This window comes from Chionomys nivalis, chromosome 4 (assembly GCF_950005125.1).
Source record: "Chionomys nivalis chromosome 4, mChiNiv1.1, whole genome shotgun sequence".
Classification (NCBI taxonomy): domain Eukaryota; kingdom Metazoa; phylum Chordata; class Mammalia; order Rodentia; family Cricetidae; genus Chionomys; species Chionomys nivalis.
In genome coordinates this window covers 65,567,888-65,584,374 of record NC_080089.1, presented here as the reverse complement: position 1 = coordinate 65,584,374, position 16,487 = coordinate 65,567,888, and the positions used below count along the sequence as shown (strand labels likewise).

At 48.6% G+C, this 16,487-nt stretch overlaps 1 protein-coding gene across 2 annotated transcripts in view; it reads right to left on the bottom strand.

Annotated features, from left to right (window-relative positions):
* Positions 1–16,487, bottom strand: part of Dapk2 (death associated protein kinase 2) — a 121,819-nt gene that overhangs the window by 16,441 nt on the left and 88,891 nt on the right. For both annotated transcript variants that reach the window (XM_057767032.1, XM_057767031.1), the window contains exons 5-8: positions 6,448–6,577; positions 3,508–3,556; positions 2,801–2,827; positions 313–465 (exon numbers count right to left, since the gene is read on the bottom strand). In XM_057767032.1, coding sequence (XP_057623015.1) covers positions 313–465; positions 2,801–2,827; positions 3,508–3,556; positions 6,448–6,577 — 359 coding nt within the window. The remainder of the gene's footprint in view (positions 1–312; positions 466–2,800; positions 2,828–3,507; positions 3,557–6,447; positions 6,578–16,487) is intronic.

The following is a 16,487-nucleotide window of genomic DNA, read 5'->3' as shown; positions in this document are numbered from 1 at the left end:
TACCTTTCAAACCAGAGTCCTGCATTCATATATGGAAGACTGCACACAATAACCCCTGATTTTCAAATACACATGCATGCAAGCACACAAATGTGTATGCTCCTGCAGAGTCATTTGTGTTTGGGCAGGAGGAGATGAGGGCAAAAACCAAAACGACAAGATGAATGGCAAGGCATGGCCAGCGACACTTCTCAGCACCTGACCAGACTGGGCTACATGGCACAGATGGCAAAGTGAGGGCAGACTGGCATGTCTGTGAACGGCAACGGGAAAGAATGACTACCGGAGAAGCCACAGTCTTTATCCACTTACCGTGTCTCCTTCACAAGAAGCTTCCGAATGAAGTCCTTGGCCAGTTCACTTGTCTGGCTGAAGAATTCCTCATCAAAGTCATAACTCACAGCTGTGATGTTTGCCAGTGTTTCTTGCTTCGTGTCTCCCAGGAAGGGGGATGCTCCACTTAGTCTGAGCACAACAGAAAAAGACCCATGTAATGGAGGGAAGGAAGACAGACATAGGAGTAATGGACTCAGGGAAGCCCAGTCTCTTCTCTCTAGGAAGCCAAACAATAGACTTTTCAGTGTGGCTCAATTCAAATCACTTTCTGAACCTCCAACTAAATCCCTAACCCAGGGAGACTGTGTTTAATGGACTCAGAAGCTAAAAGAAGAGACATAGTTTCTGGCAGAACAAAGTAAAATACAATAAGGGGCCAGACAAAGAAATGGGGGGGGCACAGGGTAGTGGGGGGCGGTGCAGCATCATAGGGTGGTCGATCCTTGCACTGACTCTATCTTAATGAATGATCAGGCTGTCAATGGTCAGAGAAGCTCTAGAAAGAACTTCCTAATGGAGGAACAACTGGAACAAAGCTTGAGAGGCACAGAAGGTGTACAAGATTTCGTCCCCACTGGGCTTGGCAAGGTTGTATCATACAGTGACTCCCTGAAGCACCCAGACATGCTCTTGCTATGCACAGACCCGTCCTTGGGCTGCCTACCTCGATTAGCCATGCCATCTCACCACTTAGCCATGCTAGAGAGGGCAGTCACTTTGGCCTTCCTTTCCACTCCATTGCCACATCTCTCTTGGCTGACACTCTTGCTGTTTCTGCTCACCAAATACCTCTTGGCAGTCATGCCCATTCCTATCGCTGCTTTCTTAGCATGGGGAATAGCAAGACCAGCCTGAGCTATACAGAGAAAGACTGTCTCCAAAGATCAAAGGAAGGCTAAGGCGTGATGGTGCACACCTTTAATCCCAGCACTTGGAAGGCAGAGGCAGAGGAACGATTTCTCTGTGGTCTACATAGAGAGTGCTAGGCCAGCCAGAGCTACATAGTGAGACTCCCCAATCTCAAAAAAATTAATAAATGTGAATGGATCACAGGGGTAGAGCACTTACCCAGCATATACAAGGTCTTTAGGGTCAAACTGAAGCACCACAAGAAATAGATAAAATGCCTTGTGTAGCCCTGATCCATACTAGTGGCTCTAGAATTATTGGTCATTATTCCTGTCATTGATAAAACACAAATAACCTTGTTTAAGTCCTAGGTCCTCGGTTTCCATAAGACCAGAAATGGGTCTGTGTCCTTACCCACCTCTTTACTATCTGGAGAGTTGATTTGATTCTATATCTCCTAGTTCAAATCTATCTATCCATCATATAACTATTTGTCTGTCTGTCTGTCTGTCTATCTACCTACCTACCTACCTACCTAGTTACCCATTGTCCACAATTCCAGCCTCTCCCCCTGGATTTCATAAATGTGTGTACCATGCTCCCACAGGGTGACTCTAGCTGCATGATTTATCTCCCACAGACACAGAGCCCAGGACAAGCAAATCTGACTCTCCTCCATGTCAGGATCCTAAGTTCCTGACACAGTTCTTCTGATAAAACAGGGTTTCAATGAAGCAGTGTCAGCCAGGCCTGGTCACACTGAGCCTATAATCCCAGCTCCTCGGGGAGCTGATGCAGGAATTACACAAGTTCAAGGCCTGTCTGGGCAATTTGGTGAGTCTCTATCTCAAAACAAGAAAAAAAAAATTTAAAAAGTTCCAGGTCTAATTCAGTGGTAGCACATTTGCCTAGCTACATTCAGTTACTCTAGGTTCAGTTCCTAGTATCACAAAACTAAGTAGGTAAAGTCAGAGCTCCACGGTAAAACAAAACTAAGAAAAAGCTGTGGAACACGGGCCCTGGCTATGGGCTTTTACTCTGAAAATGCCATCAAATAGTGTTTCCAACGGGTGCTATAAGAGGGTGACCACCGGAAACCACTGGGACTGAGTGTCTACTAGCCTGCCCTGTGTGCCAAAGCAGGCCCTAGGAAACTTGTACAAGGTAGCTTATTTCCACCCGCGCCACTTCCCGTGGCGGGAAGTCTGTGATTCCTATTTCTCTGATAAGAAAAACAGGTCCAAAGGTTAAGTACCTGTCCATGGCCACACAAACTGAAAGAGACAGTGTTAGTATCCTGTCCCAGATGAGGCCTAGTCTGCAAAAACAAAACAAAACAAAACAAAAAACCACCTATGCGGGAAATCTTTACTTAAACCACTAGACTCAAGGGAACAATAAAGAGAGAAAGGAAGGAGAAGGAAGGAGAGTGTGAAAGGGAGGAAGGGGACCTGGGGATGAGAAGAGAGAAAAGAGGAGGCCGATGGGGCAGGTGCAGGTGCCTTCAGGACTGTCACAAGTGGAGCTCAGAACTTGGCCTCCGGTGCTGTGTGGACTTGACCCCCTCATACCTCCTGAGCTAAGCAGGCCTGCACCCAAGGCTGGAGATACTCACAGGATGTAGGTAATGACACCGATGCTCCTGCAAAGGACAGTCATGTCAGAGCTGTGTGGTTCCACCCTCAACCCCCCACACAGGGCCAAGAAGTCACTTCCTTCCCCAGGCGTCCCCTGAATGACATATGAAGCCCCACTCCTCCCTACCCCACTCTGCAACAGACCCAGATGTATTTAGAATCTTTGCTTTCTGCACACTGAATCAAGGACCCAAATTCAAGGTCCGACTTCTGTTTGCAGACTCTGTCTTCAGAGCATATCTCTTACTCTCTGAGGCCACATCACTTGTCAAATGAGGACAATAAATAATAAGAACAGCCTCACAGGTGGCATGGTCTTAGAAAGCCAAGTCACGAGCTGGGCCAACTATAAAGCAGTGTTCAAATAAAATGTGTAAAGAATTGATCACAGCAGCATGGCTAGGAAAACATAGGATACTTCGGTGGAACACCTGACTGACTGACCAATGAAGCTCACTTAGCTGTTACCTAGACCCCAGCTGTGGCCAGGATGAGTCTGCACTTGCTTAGCCTCTCGCCTGATGACCATGGATCCAAGCCTCATTGCCTCCTGACTGCATATCTACTGCTCCTGGAGCCTTGCAGACTAGGAGCGTATGGAAGGGGTCTGAACACTCGGGGACCTGTCAGCTACACCAGGGGCCAAGGCCTTCTGTCCCCGGAAGGATCCCAGGCCACCACTTACCACATGTCGGCCTCCAATCCCAGGGGCTCATAGTTCACGATTTCTGGAGCTGAAAGAAGTCGAGGAGTCAAGAAGGGGTGGAGATAAGAGGAGATGGTTCTAGGAAACTCTAGAGTGTTTGGTGCCCAGTGTCTCCATCTTGAATCTCCAATAGGGAGGAAAGAATATTCAAACAGTAGGTGGAAATAACCAGGATGTAAGAGTGTTGAGGAGACACGTTACTATGGACTGTGTGTGTTTCTACACAATCTATGTGGGCATCTAATTCTCAGGCAACAATAGAAGACGATAGAGCCTTATAGGTGCTTGAGTCATGAGAGAACCTTCAGGAATAAAGTTAGGCTCCTATAAAAGGCCCCAGGGAGATTGTTCCCTCCTTCCACGTGGGAATAGAGAAGGTCACAAGTATCTATGTGAAAAGTCCCTCACCGGACACCAGGCTCATTGGCACCACCATCTGGGATTCCCATCCACCAGAGCTGTGATCAACATGTTTCTGTTGCTTATAATCTATCCAGTCTAAGGCGTTTGGTTGCAGCAGACAGCCAAAGTAAGACAGATATGATTTCCTGTTAGATATGGAGAAATCATTCATGAACAGTCTTGATGAGGAGGGAAAGGAAGGCACAAAGGAAGACGAACGTGGGAAGAAGAAGGGTCAGGAAGAAGACTTGGAGGTTTGGTGATGAGGCCTGCTATGGGGAAGGAACCCTGCTGGGCAGAGACTCCAAACAGGTCCACACTGGTTGGGTGATGGGGAAGAAGGCAGAGAGGGCCTTCGTCTTCCTCTGAGTCCTGCCCGACAGGTGACTTCATCTGAGGACGTCTTTAGTGGTCACTGACGTAAGGTGACAAGCCTGAGGGGATGCCAAACACGCCAGGGGGCAGCTGATGGCAGGGGAGGAGCTTGGGCCAAGCATCAGATTTGAAATCATTAATATGCTAGTGGAAGTAGGATCTGGGCCAAAGATATGGTGAGTGACCAAGAGAGGGTGGAGTGCAGGGGAAGACTCTGCTAAAGACACAAGAGGATCACGTGTTGCCCAGAGAGCACTGAGGCCCCAGAAAGCCAGTGCTGAACGTCACACCCACTGTCTCCACGACTTACAGAATGCAGTATGAAGTACACGGCAATAACGAGAGTACCTCACGAGGGAAGGAGGGGTCCAGCTAACTGCTTTAAGGCAAGCAGGCTAGTCTCAAACTCCCTGTGTAGCTTCTCATGGCCTTGAACTCCAAACCCTCTTGTCTCCCCTCCCAGTTACTAAGATTATAGGTGTGTACCAGCATGCCCAACTCCAGGTTAGATAATCTCACACAGCAACTTGACATCACTTTGGTGATGATCATTTCTCTAGGGAATTGTTTTCATGTCTGTGTGTGTTGTGTGTTTACCCTGTGTATTCCAGCCTTGGCCCATCAGCTCCTGGGGACTCTCCTGTCTGCTTCTCATCTTGCGGTAGGAACTCAGAGAATACAGACACGCATGACCTCACCTGGCTTTCAGAGGGTTCTCAGGATTCAAACTCAGGCCACGCAGTCATGGCAAGTGCTTTACTCAGCAATATCTCCTCCGCCCTAGGAAAGTAACCTCACTGCATCTTACTAAGAGTGGTCTGTGCCACATGACTACATACTGAATATTTTTTATGATTTGTCTTTAGTTCTTATTCTGTGCAGATGTGTGATTCTGTGTGTAGGTGTACACATGTGAGTGCAGGTGCCAGAGAGGCCAGAAGAGGGTTTTGGGTCCTCCGGAGCTGGAGTTAAAGATGATTGTGAGCCTTCTGCCATGGGTGCCCCATGGGACCTGAATTTGGGTCCTCAGCAAAAGTGGGCTACACTTCTAACCACTGAGCCACCTCTCCAGCCCTAAAGTTCTACCTAGTGCTCTCAAATCGTGCCTGGTCTTTTGTTGTTTGTTTTTGTTTTTGTTTTGTTTGAGACCGGGTCTGGCTTGGAATGAGGCACCTGATGGAGAAAATAAGCCAAGCTGCTCTTTGAGGAGGCCGCTCCCTCCATCTCTGAAATACTTCAATTCCCCAAGAAGATAGATACATGATGGTTTGGTTCTCAACTCTCATCCCTTTCCTCTCTGCAGAAGGATTTCCTTGTGATCCTCCAACCTCTGGACCAGGGCCCAGAGGGGAATTTTTAGGGTGTAGAACAGAACAGGCTGGAGTTCAAGGTGAAACAGACAGAGGGAAAACAGTAAGGTCAGGGCCTCATGGGAGCTGGCCACTCTGACGTCTGAGTGAGGTTCTTGGGAGAGGCAGGTGGTGGATCTGGCACTTGGCAGATAAATACCTCTGTCCTTTACAGGGAATCAAAAGCTACTTTAGAGAGAGGCATTCCTGTGGGAACCAAAGCAGGGGAGTGATTTTAAATCTGCACAATAAACGCCTTCAAGAGTAAACGGCGGGGCCAGCTCTAGGAAAGCCTAACTCTACAAAGGCCTCTAAGCCCACCTGGCTACCCTCTGCCCCGGTGGGCACTTGAAGCCTATGTTTGTCTCCTCACCTAGGGCCTAGTAAGACAATCTCTTCTCGACCTCTTTGGTTTCCAGCAGGTTTTCCAAGGCATCATTCTCAGCCCAGACATGAGGATTGTTCCTGGGATTTCCTTCCCTTCTTCTGTGTGGTGTGTGTGTGTGTGTGTGTGTGTGTGTGTGTGTGTGTGTGTGTGTGAATGCAAGCCAGAAGACAACCCTGGCTATTACTCTTTCAGTATAACCCACTTTAATTTTTGAGACAGGGTCTTTCACTGGCCTGGAACCTGTCAAGTAGTTAGGTCAACTAGCCAGTGAGCTCTAGCTCTGGTATTACAAGCGTAAACAACTAGTCTTGGCTTTCTTACATGGATTCTGGGGCTTGAACTCAGGTTTGAACTCTCTCCCCAGCCACAATGTCAGACTGAGAGAAAGACAGCCCCAGAACTTACCAACAAATTCCGGTGTTCCGAAAATGTTTTTAAATTCAACCCCATCTTCTATTTCATGAGCCAGGCCAAAGTCAATCAGTTTGATGTGTGGAATGGGGATTGTCTTGTCTAACAACATAATATTTTCTGGCTGGAGGACAAGAAAGAAAGAAGGGAAGACAGTAATTAGAGTGTTGTTTTGTGTTTTCCTTTTGTTTTTTGTTTGTTTGTTTGTTTTTGTTTTTTGAGACAGGGTTTCTCTGTGGCTTTGGAGCCTGTCCTGGAACTAGCTCTTGTAGACCAGGCTGGTCTCGAACTCACAGAGATTCACCTACCTCTGCCTCCCAAGTGCTCGGATTAAAGGCGTGCACCACCACCGCCCAGCCTGTGTTTTCCTTTTGGGTTAGGGTGGGGTTTTGTGTTCTTTTGTGTGGAGGGATAAAACAGCAGAGTTCTTGCTTTTTTTGTCCTAGGTCTTCTGTGAGCTCAAATCCAGCACCAAGGGTCAAGGGTCAGTTTTTACTAACCCTGTACTGACCACAAAACTGGAGAACTGGGCTCTAATGTCCTATCTATCTCTGACTGGAAGATCCCTTCAATGTGGTTCCCTGCTTCCTCATCTGCCAGATGGGACCTGTAGCCTCTCATAAACAAAGCCACCTCTCTACCAAGACACACAAGCTTCCCCAGTTCTACACACAGCGTGCCGGCCTTGACTGACTGTGTAACCTCCCTCTTTCCTCTGGCCAGTCAGCTTCCTGTTGACTCTCTTTCAGACGAACTAACTTCTCTCTGTGTGTTTAACTAATTTTGGCTTTTGGCAGGACACAGAAACAAAATGCACCTGATTTCCAGGGAAAATACCAGCTGCCCAAACTATTTCCAGTCCTGAAACAGCTGCTGGCCCTGACACAACAATGCAGGCTTGGTGGTAAGAGAGGAGATGCTGACTAGACCCTCACAGTCCTCCCTACCATCCACTTCTCAGCTCTCAGGGAAGCTGGGACAGGGTCCTGAGGTCTGGCCTCTTCATTGCCATCTAAGCCCTCAGACTAGACAGGAAGTGGGCAGGTCCACCTGCTTAGCCATTTTCCTCTACTCCTCCAATGACGGATGTTCATGGCAGCATCGCCACAAGAGCCCTAAGGTAGAAAATGCCCATCAGCTGATGAAGAGACAAAGGGTGACAGATCCACACCACATATAATAGCTACACAGGAAGGCTTACTTTTCTTTTCAGGCTGAGGCAGAATCCAGGATCTTACTTACTGAGATAAGTACTCTTACCAGGCCTAAGAATACTATTTGATGATAAAAAGGAATAAAATAAAATAAAAATAAAAGGGAATTAAGTACTGATCTATGTTACAATGTAGAGAAGACTTGAAAATGTTACACTAACCAGGTGCCAGGTTGCATGTCTGAAACCCTAGCACCTGAGATACTAAGGAGGAAAACTGAAGTGAATTTGAGGTCAGCCTGGGCTACATTTTAAGTCTCCTCCAAAAGAAGGAGGAGGAGGAAAGGGAGGAGAAAGAGAAAGAAAACATGCTAAAAGAGAGAAACTTACACAAAAGGGCACACAACACAGGATTCTGCTCATAAGAAATACACACAAAGTATGCTAGCAATTGAGTGAGACTTGGGGAACAGGGTCAGTGAGGTGGCTCACCATGTCAAGTAGTGGGTCTCAACCTTCATAATGCTGAAACCCTTTCATATTCTAACCATAAAATTATTTTCATTGCTACTTCATAACTATAATTTTACTACTGTTAGAAATTATAATATAAATATGTAATATTCAGGATATTTGATGTGACCCCCCAAAGGGATCGTGACCCCACGTGGTGAGATCCACTGATGTGAAGGAATTTGCTGCAAGTCTGATGGTGTAAGTTCCATCCTTGGGACCCACATGGTAGAAAGGAGAGACCTGACGGCTCCAAGTTGACCTCTGACCTCCATATGTGCACTATTGCACATGCATGTGCACAAATACACACATAAAAATATAATAAAAATAATTTTTAAAAGACTGGGGAATAGGTAGAGACTACTAATAAGTGTATGGTTTCTTTGAGGATGATAAATATATTCTGAAATCACTGCAAGTGATTGTGCTTTTGGTTATAAAATCTGTAATTTACACACAGCCTGTGAGGGACTGTCATATGTGAACTCCAGCTCAGAAAAGCTGCTGACCAAATAAACAGATGTTAGACAGGCTTGGAAGTCACCACTCTCAAAAGAGCCAAGGATTCCCACCCTGTGCTTTTGCTTATAGCACTGGCTCTGCCGGGGGGGGGGGGGGGGGGTCTCTGGTCCTCCAGCTTCCAGTATAATCCTGGCAGGACTTGCTCAAACCCTCTCTCCCCAGAAGACATTCCTTATGGTTCCAGGCCCTAGCTGACTGTGAGCAGACCTTCGTCACCCCTAGGGCTCTGCTTGTTCAGACTTTTTTCTTAGGCCATCTGGCTGCTGTCTCTAATCCAGAAGGCCCTCCTTCCTAACTCTGGCAGAGCTATCCCCAACTTGGGGGAGAATTCAGACCTTGCAATGCTCTCCCATCCCAAATGCTGTGTGGACCCCTCATGGTGACACACAGAGCATGATCTTAATTCTTAGCTAAATTTACACTTAATCTGGATTGGTCACCCCCCCCCAACAGATGCACCATGTGTCTCTGGTTCCCTGAGGTCTCTGTGACCTCCTGCCACCGCAGCTGGAGACTCTGGGGAGCTGAGGTCCTCCCTCATAATTTTTCCACTTTCTTTTTATGGGTTTGTTTAAATAACACATTTCTTTTTGCATTTTTAAAGCTTGTTTATTCTTCTTCCTCTCTGGAGAGTACTCCCAACTTTATTTTGAAAATGTGTCAAAGTCCTTTCCCAAGGCAGATCAGATTTTTAGCCCCTGCTGAAGGAGTGTGAGGGCAGGAGAGGTCAGGAGACAAGATCTATGCAGGTGGCCCATTCCGGTATCCCTGGAATACTATGCTATTCTCTGCACCGAGATACATCCTCCATACTAGCCACTACCTCCCTACCAGGCAGCTTCTCTTCTACCCATATCATTGGCCACCTTGTTAGGAACTTCTCCAGGGCCTGAGTCACCCTTGGGCTGAGAGGCCATGCCCCAACAGAACCCAGCACGGGACCACAATGAATGCAAAGGGAGCCATGGGCCACAGAGATGGACACCCCAGACCTGGAGATCTTCAAGGGCTATAGAGCAGCAGAGATGAGGCAGAAAAGAAGTGAGGCTGAACTCTCTAGGGCAGTGCCACCCTGAGAGAAAAGGCAGCCACGGGTCTTGTTATTTACTCACGGCTGTAGCTCACAGTGCAAAGGAAACGGTCTGTCCCGGGCTTAGAAGAATTGCAGAAGACTACATTTTCTTACCCATCTGTTTCCAGCCCTGCCTGGAGAAGGGCTGCTTAGAGCACTTCCCCTGCCCTGCCCCCTCCCCAAAGCTGGCGATGCCCATTCACATTTCAGTTAAGACAGCCGGTCTCCTGATGGCCTCTCCCTTCTCAGATCCCCAACACCCGCACTTCCCCGTTACAGCACTTCCTTCACTCCTTCATTCCAAACCGGAGCTCCTCTGTTGCTTATCTGCCGCCCTCCAATGGGCTTCAAGCTTCTAGCATCTCCCCAGAGCTTAAGATAGAGCCTGGCAGCCACTGAGTGCTCAGTAAGTGTTCCCTGAGAGAAGACAAGTGCCATTTAGTAAGCCCATGCCATATGCAGGACCAAGTGCTAACCGAACACATGATATAGTTTACACCTCACTCAACTGCTTCAAGCAGTGGACGTTATCCTTCCCTTCTTGCTGAAAAGGAAGCCAGGAGACAGGAGGATTTAAGTACTTATCTGTCAGACCTAAAGCTCTTGTTCCCACCCTCTAGACTAAATACCCTCTCATTGCTTGAGCTGGGGAATCCAGGCGGCTTAGTGTCTGGAGCAGGCACCTGCCTGCCGCCAAAGGATGCCAGTTCTTCTGTGAATGCTTTCATGCGGATGAACATCATCCAAACCGTGTCCCCAGCCTGGCTGTGCCCTCATCTCAGACCAGAAAACAAAACAGAGGGGAGGAGTGCTTGGCAAGAGGGCTCAGCACTGGAATTCTTTTTGTTTGCTTGTTTGTTTTGGTTTTTGGTTTTTCGAGACAGGGTTTCTTTACATAGCTCTGGTTGTCCTGGAACTCCCTCTGTAGACCAGGCTGGGCTCAAACTCACAGAGATCCACCTGCCTCTGCCTTCCAAGTGCTGGGGTTAAAGGTGTGCGCCATTACTGCCTGGCTAGGACTGGGATTCTTGTTCCCAGCTCGCCAGCTATTCAATGAGCTACGTGAATTAGTTGGCCTTACATACCCAGACCTGCCCTGACTGGGTGCAGACAGGCCCTTGGCTCCCTGCCACCAAATGATATTGCTGCTTCCAGGCCACCAAGGGAGTCTAGGCTGGCCAGGGAACACAGGCCCTCTCATCTGAAGTTTTCACAGAGCTTCCTTCTGCTGCTCCAGCCTCCAGTAACAGCTTGACCATTTCCAGGAGCCAGAGACTCATCTCAGTGAGAACAAGACCTTTGTACTTGGTGAGTATCCTCAGAAGTAGGTGCCACTAGCACCCTCATTTCACAGATGTAGGAAGCTGAGGCCCAGAGAACTAAAGGACTTGTCTAAGGCCTGTGGGTTCATAATGGCGAGAACTTCCCTGGCAGTCCAGCTTCTGATCATATCTTGTTAAGTATCTTCACTAGTCCCAGTGGCCATAAGAAGCTCATTCTGATGACTGAGGCACTCGCATCCCTGCACCAGACCCCACCCCAGTTACCTTTCCAACCTTGCATCCCATGCCTTGATCTGTTCTCATTCCCCACAGGGTAGGTACCACCATCTCAGGGACCTCATATCACCTCTGGTCCATCCTCAGATGCAGCTCTATTCTTTTTCAATATTTTATTTAATATGAATACATGTATACAATGTTTTGGTCAAATCCACACCACCCTCATCTTCACTGAGTCCATTTATTGCTGCTGTGCTGTGTGTGCATAGGTGTGGAACCAGTTACTAGAGCCCAAGCAGCCTCCCGGGAGAGCATCCTTGAATAAAACACTCCTGAGCTGTAAGCGCTACTTCCGCCTGAAAGCCTCTGCTATTGTTCTCCACGCCCCATGACCCTGTTCCTTTTACTCCCTTATCTTCAAGGCTCTAACCCTCCAGAGCCAACCAGCAGGCTCCACTGTAGGCTGTCTCTCATCAGTAATGACACTTTCCTAGGTAGGTGGCCTTTTCCCTAGGGAAAGCCGATTAATCTAAGGTTCCTGGCATTGCCTCTGCTATCTTGTCTTCTGCACATTCCATTAATATCCACACAAATGCAGTAAAAGAATTCCAGCCAGGGTTTCCAGCCTTCTCTGCCTGGGGTTAGCCCCTCTGCCACCTCTAGGAGTGCCAGAGAGCCCACCTGCCCAGAGAGCTGTTAACAGGGTAAAGGTATAGTCTGACAGGTATCCCGGGATCTGGCAAACCTGCAAACCCGGCAGTTCTCCAGGCTGAGATCTCTGATTTCACCTCCCTGAGCAGAACACAGTGGTAGAAGAGAGCCCAGGCCTGGGGCTGGGAAATAGTTTCAGGTTCACAAGCCAAGGTGTTGAGCTTAATAAACAGGCCACTTCCCGACTCTAAGTGAGGCATCAGATGTCATCCAGAGGCCCCTGGAGACACAGGTTTAGCAGTTTTGATGTGACACAAATGTCCAAGCTAGCTGGGCAAATTTCTGCTGCTCTGAGCCCCAGGGCTGGACATGAAAAGGATCCTGTCTCTCTGCCTCAGGTCAGGAAGGAAGAACAGTCGGCAGTAGTCACAGCAGGTTGGGCCCCAGCCAGACTACCCTGTGGGCAGTACAACCCTACCTATCCTCCTGACCCCATCACCCTCCTCCAACGGTATTCACCTTAGCCAGGCACTTAACCCACGCACCTGACATCACCTCCCAAGTATGGCTGAGGGAAGGCTCCACATTCTTTAGGTGCTGCCAGCCCAGAATCCAGAGAGCTGCTGCTGGGGGGTGGGAGGGGGGAATTGCCCCCACCTGTCAAAACAAACATGCCCAACTTGGCCTGCCACACAGGCGGGTACCCCAGGGAAGCCAACAAGTCCCTCTATGTCCTAGTAGGATCCTGCTGCACGGCACCTATTGTGGGACTGACTGGAAGCTAGCTGGTCCTCCAAGGAGGACCCATGTTTCATGGGACCAGCACACCATGCCCAGTGGTTGAGACAGGATGAATGTAACCTCAGGAACTATGTGGTAAAGAGCAAAACACAAGGGCATGGTGCCAGGCAGGTCTGGGTTCACCTCTCTGCTCTGCCACTAAAAATATAAGACATGGGCGCAGTCATTGGTTCTTCTGGGTGCCTCTCTTTCTTATCTATAAAGTGGGTACATGCCTAGCAGGTCATAGCACCGTTCTGAGGGTTGAGAGGGGCAGTCCATGCATGGGGGGGGGATACAGTGCCCCGAGAGGCTGCCGCACATTGGCTCTTCTCACTCTGTTCTTAAATGGTAACTCTAAGCCCTCTCTGGGCGTTCAGCCTGACTTTCTCTCTGTTCAGTCACCTGAGTTCATGAAGAGCATACCCTTACACAAACCATCACCCCCATCTCTCATCTCCTTTCCCTTCCCCACCCTGTTTTATCCCCCGACCTCACAATGTTGGAGTCACAAGGGGTCTCAGAGGTCATTTTGCCAGTCATGTTGCAGTGAAGTCCAGAGTGGTCAAGAAGCTGCCAAAGTCACAAAACAAGGAGCAGAGCTCAAGTATAGTGACACGCAGCTTGATGTCCTCCCCAGGTGCCTCATGTGACCTGTCTGCTGCTGGGTAAGGCTGAGGCCCAGCTGCGCTTGTGCTATGGGGACAAGAAAACTTTACAGACAATCCAAGCCCAAGCCCAGTCTGGTCAGGGACCCCTGGGCAACCTGAGAAAACAATACCAATCATAGGCAACCCTGGCCCACAGGCCTCCAGTGTGGCCAATGCCCGATGTCCCATTCTGTCTGCCATTCAAAGACCCCCAACCCCACCGCCGGCTCAGCATCTACTTCACCCCACTATGTCCCCCGCCCCAAGCGGCAGTCTATTCTGCCAGGCGCCCCCTCCTAATAACTCCTCTTTTGCCTCACTGCCCAAACTCAACACCCACACAGGAATGTCTGGGACCCATCCCTCCAACACACCACCAGTTCCCACCCAAGGGCCTGTGTGATCCCTACACAGGCCTCTGGCAGAGCATCTCTGGGGCAATGATAATTACTTCCTTCCTTCCATGTGCTGCCCAGGCTGCCCTGGGAGGGAAGGCAGGGGCTTTGCCTCTTACAGCCATCTCTAGCATCCAAGAGCGGCCAGCCTCATTGTGGCTGTTCAGTTACTGGTTACAAGTAAGTGAATGAATAAACCCACAGCCACATAGCACGTCTCTCACTCCCCGTTTCAGAGAGTCAGCGCAGATAATGGCAAACAGCACAAGCCTTGGAGTCTGGGCTCACGCGCCATCCTGTCACGAATAGCAGCCCGACACCGGGCAAGCGACCTAACTTATCTCACCTACCAATTGGGGATAACAATGAAGGCTACCTCTAGAGCAGTGACTGGTCAGCCTTCATAACGCTGCAACTCTCTAAGACAGTTCCTCATGCTGTGGTGACCCCACCCATAAAAATTATTTTCGTTGTTACTTGAAAATTGTAATTTCGCTACCATTATGAATCATAATATAGGTATTTTTTTCCGGGTGGTCTTAGGAGACCCCTGTGGAAGGACTGTTCCACCCCCAAAGGAGTCGTGACCTACAAGGTGAGAAGGGCTGCTCTAGAGGTTTACTAGGAGGGTCAAGCATGATGCACGAAGTGACCCATGGACATTCTCCTCAGCACTGTGACCATCTGGTTGATTCTCTCCCTCTCAGAATAAGGACATGCTCATCAGCCATGCTTCCCGGCACCACCCAAAGCCTGTATCTCCCAGGAGGCATCACCTGAATCTGCAGCCCAGGCTCTTCCTTCCCCTGACAACCATCTCCACCCAAAGTGCCACTGTGCCCGAGCATTCTGGGAGTAAGTCTTTTGTTATTGTTGTTGTTGTTGTTATTGTTATTGTTATTGTTATTGTTGGGTCTTGCTTTCTGAGACAGGATCTTACTCCATAGTCCAGGCTAGCCTGGAATATACGGTGATCCTGCTTCAGCCTGCTGAGCACTAGAAGTGACAGTGATGAGCCACTATGCAAGGCTTCCCAGAAACGAGTCTTGCTTCCCCCACTGCATTAATAAGGAAATAGCATACCTTCCCAATGTTCCTCACGGCATCTTGCGAGCAAGCCGTGTAGTATGTGGAGGAAAACTTAGAGCACTTAACAGTTTACAAAGCCATCACACTCCTCTCACTTGGTCTCCAGAGTGTGAGGCTGGTCCTGTCAGGATTCCAGCCAGAGACAAGGAAACCAAGGCAAGAGATCAAGGGTTCGCCCAAGGAGTCTCAGCCAACAGTGGGGCTGCAGCTGAGCCTTCATCCTATACCCTAAGGTGCCTTTCTTCCTCTAACTGATGCAATCGTGTCCTTGGGATCACCCGGCCTGCCATGGGCATTTCACATTGGTTCTGGGGTCTCAGTGTGCCACCCCAGCTCCCTACTTCTCCCAGAAGAGCCACAGCTATGACTTAGGGAAGGGTCTAACTCGGCTTAGATTTGCCAAGCTACAGCCCCTAGGCACTCACCAGCAGAGGGGCCACAGACCTCTTGCCCTCTGTTGAGAAAGGCAGGCAAGAAGATCACTGCCTATTCTGTCTCTGCTCGGCTGGGAGGAAGAGAAGTAAAGATGCGCTTTGTTTAGTTTTTGTTCTGAGAAAGGGTCATTCCCTTATGTGAGTTTTAGCTAGTTTATCTGCCAAATGGGAAAATGAATACGGTTAGGTTAGGTTGGGTCTTTTTTTTTTTTTTTTTTTTTTAGTTTTTTTTGTTTTGTTTTGTTTTGTTAATTTCCAGACAGGGTTCCTCTCTGTAGCCCTAGCTATCCTAGAACTCTCTCTGTATACCAGGCTGGCCTCAAACTTGGAGATCTGCCTACCTCTGCCTTCTGAGTGCTAGGATTAAAGGTGTACACACCCCTATGGTACTTAAGGAGGCACAATGAAGTCCTGGGAGCTTCCTAGTGACCTCTCTCCCCTATGGTACAGCCTTAGAGTTTCCTCTCAGCGCTGCTGCAGGGATGACATGAGTAATACATGTAGCGCACCAGCAAACCTCATGTGGTACCACCGTTTCCTCCAACTGTACCTGGTGTCAAGCTTGGGAATGCATGCATGCCCAGCAAGTATCCCCCAGTGAACCCCACATCTCCAGTCCTATTACTATAGGCATGGTGCTGACCTTTTTATTTTTAGCCGTCACATAGTAAGTGCTCAGTGAATACCAGCTGCCATTATGATTCCATCACTGCTACCACCATAGCACTGAAGTCAACACTACCTTGCTTAGGAGGAACTTTGCTACTTTGTTTGGTTTGGAGAACCAGGAGGCAACTGGTTCATGGGAGTAGGTCATCAAGTTGATAGGAATTTTGTGATTGTTAAACAGGGCTATTTATCAAAAATTAAAACTTAAATAAATTGAGCTTAAAACTAGAAATACTTGAGACTCACAATTTATCTTTTATAGGACTCTACTTGAGTATTTTTTTGGTTTATTTTGGTTACCTCCACCTTTTGTATCCGCCTACCCCATGGCAGTAAGAGACAATGGTGTGCTGCTGAAATCGGCCACAGTGCATATATTGACCACAAAACTGAAACTATAAGTCAGCACTCAAATTAGCTGCTGCTGCTTCTCCTCCTCCTCCTTCTATGCTTGTCTGTGTACCATGAGCTTGCAGTGCCCAAAGTGGCCAGAAGAGGGCAATGGATTCCCTGGGACTGGAATTAAAGATGGTTTCCAGTCCCTGTGTGGGAGCTGGGAAGCAAAACCAGGTCCATGCTCTCAACTGCTAAGCCATTTCTC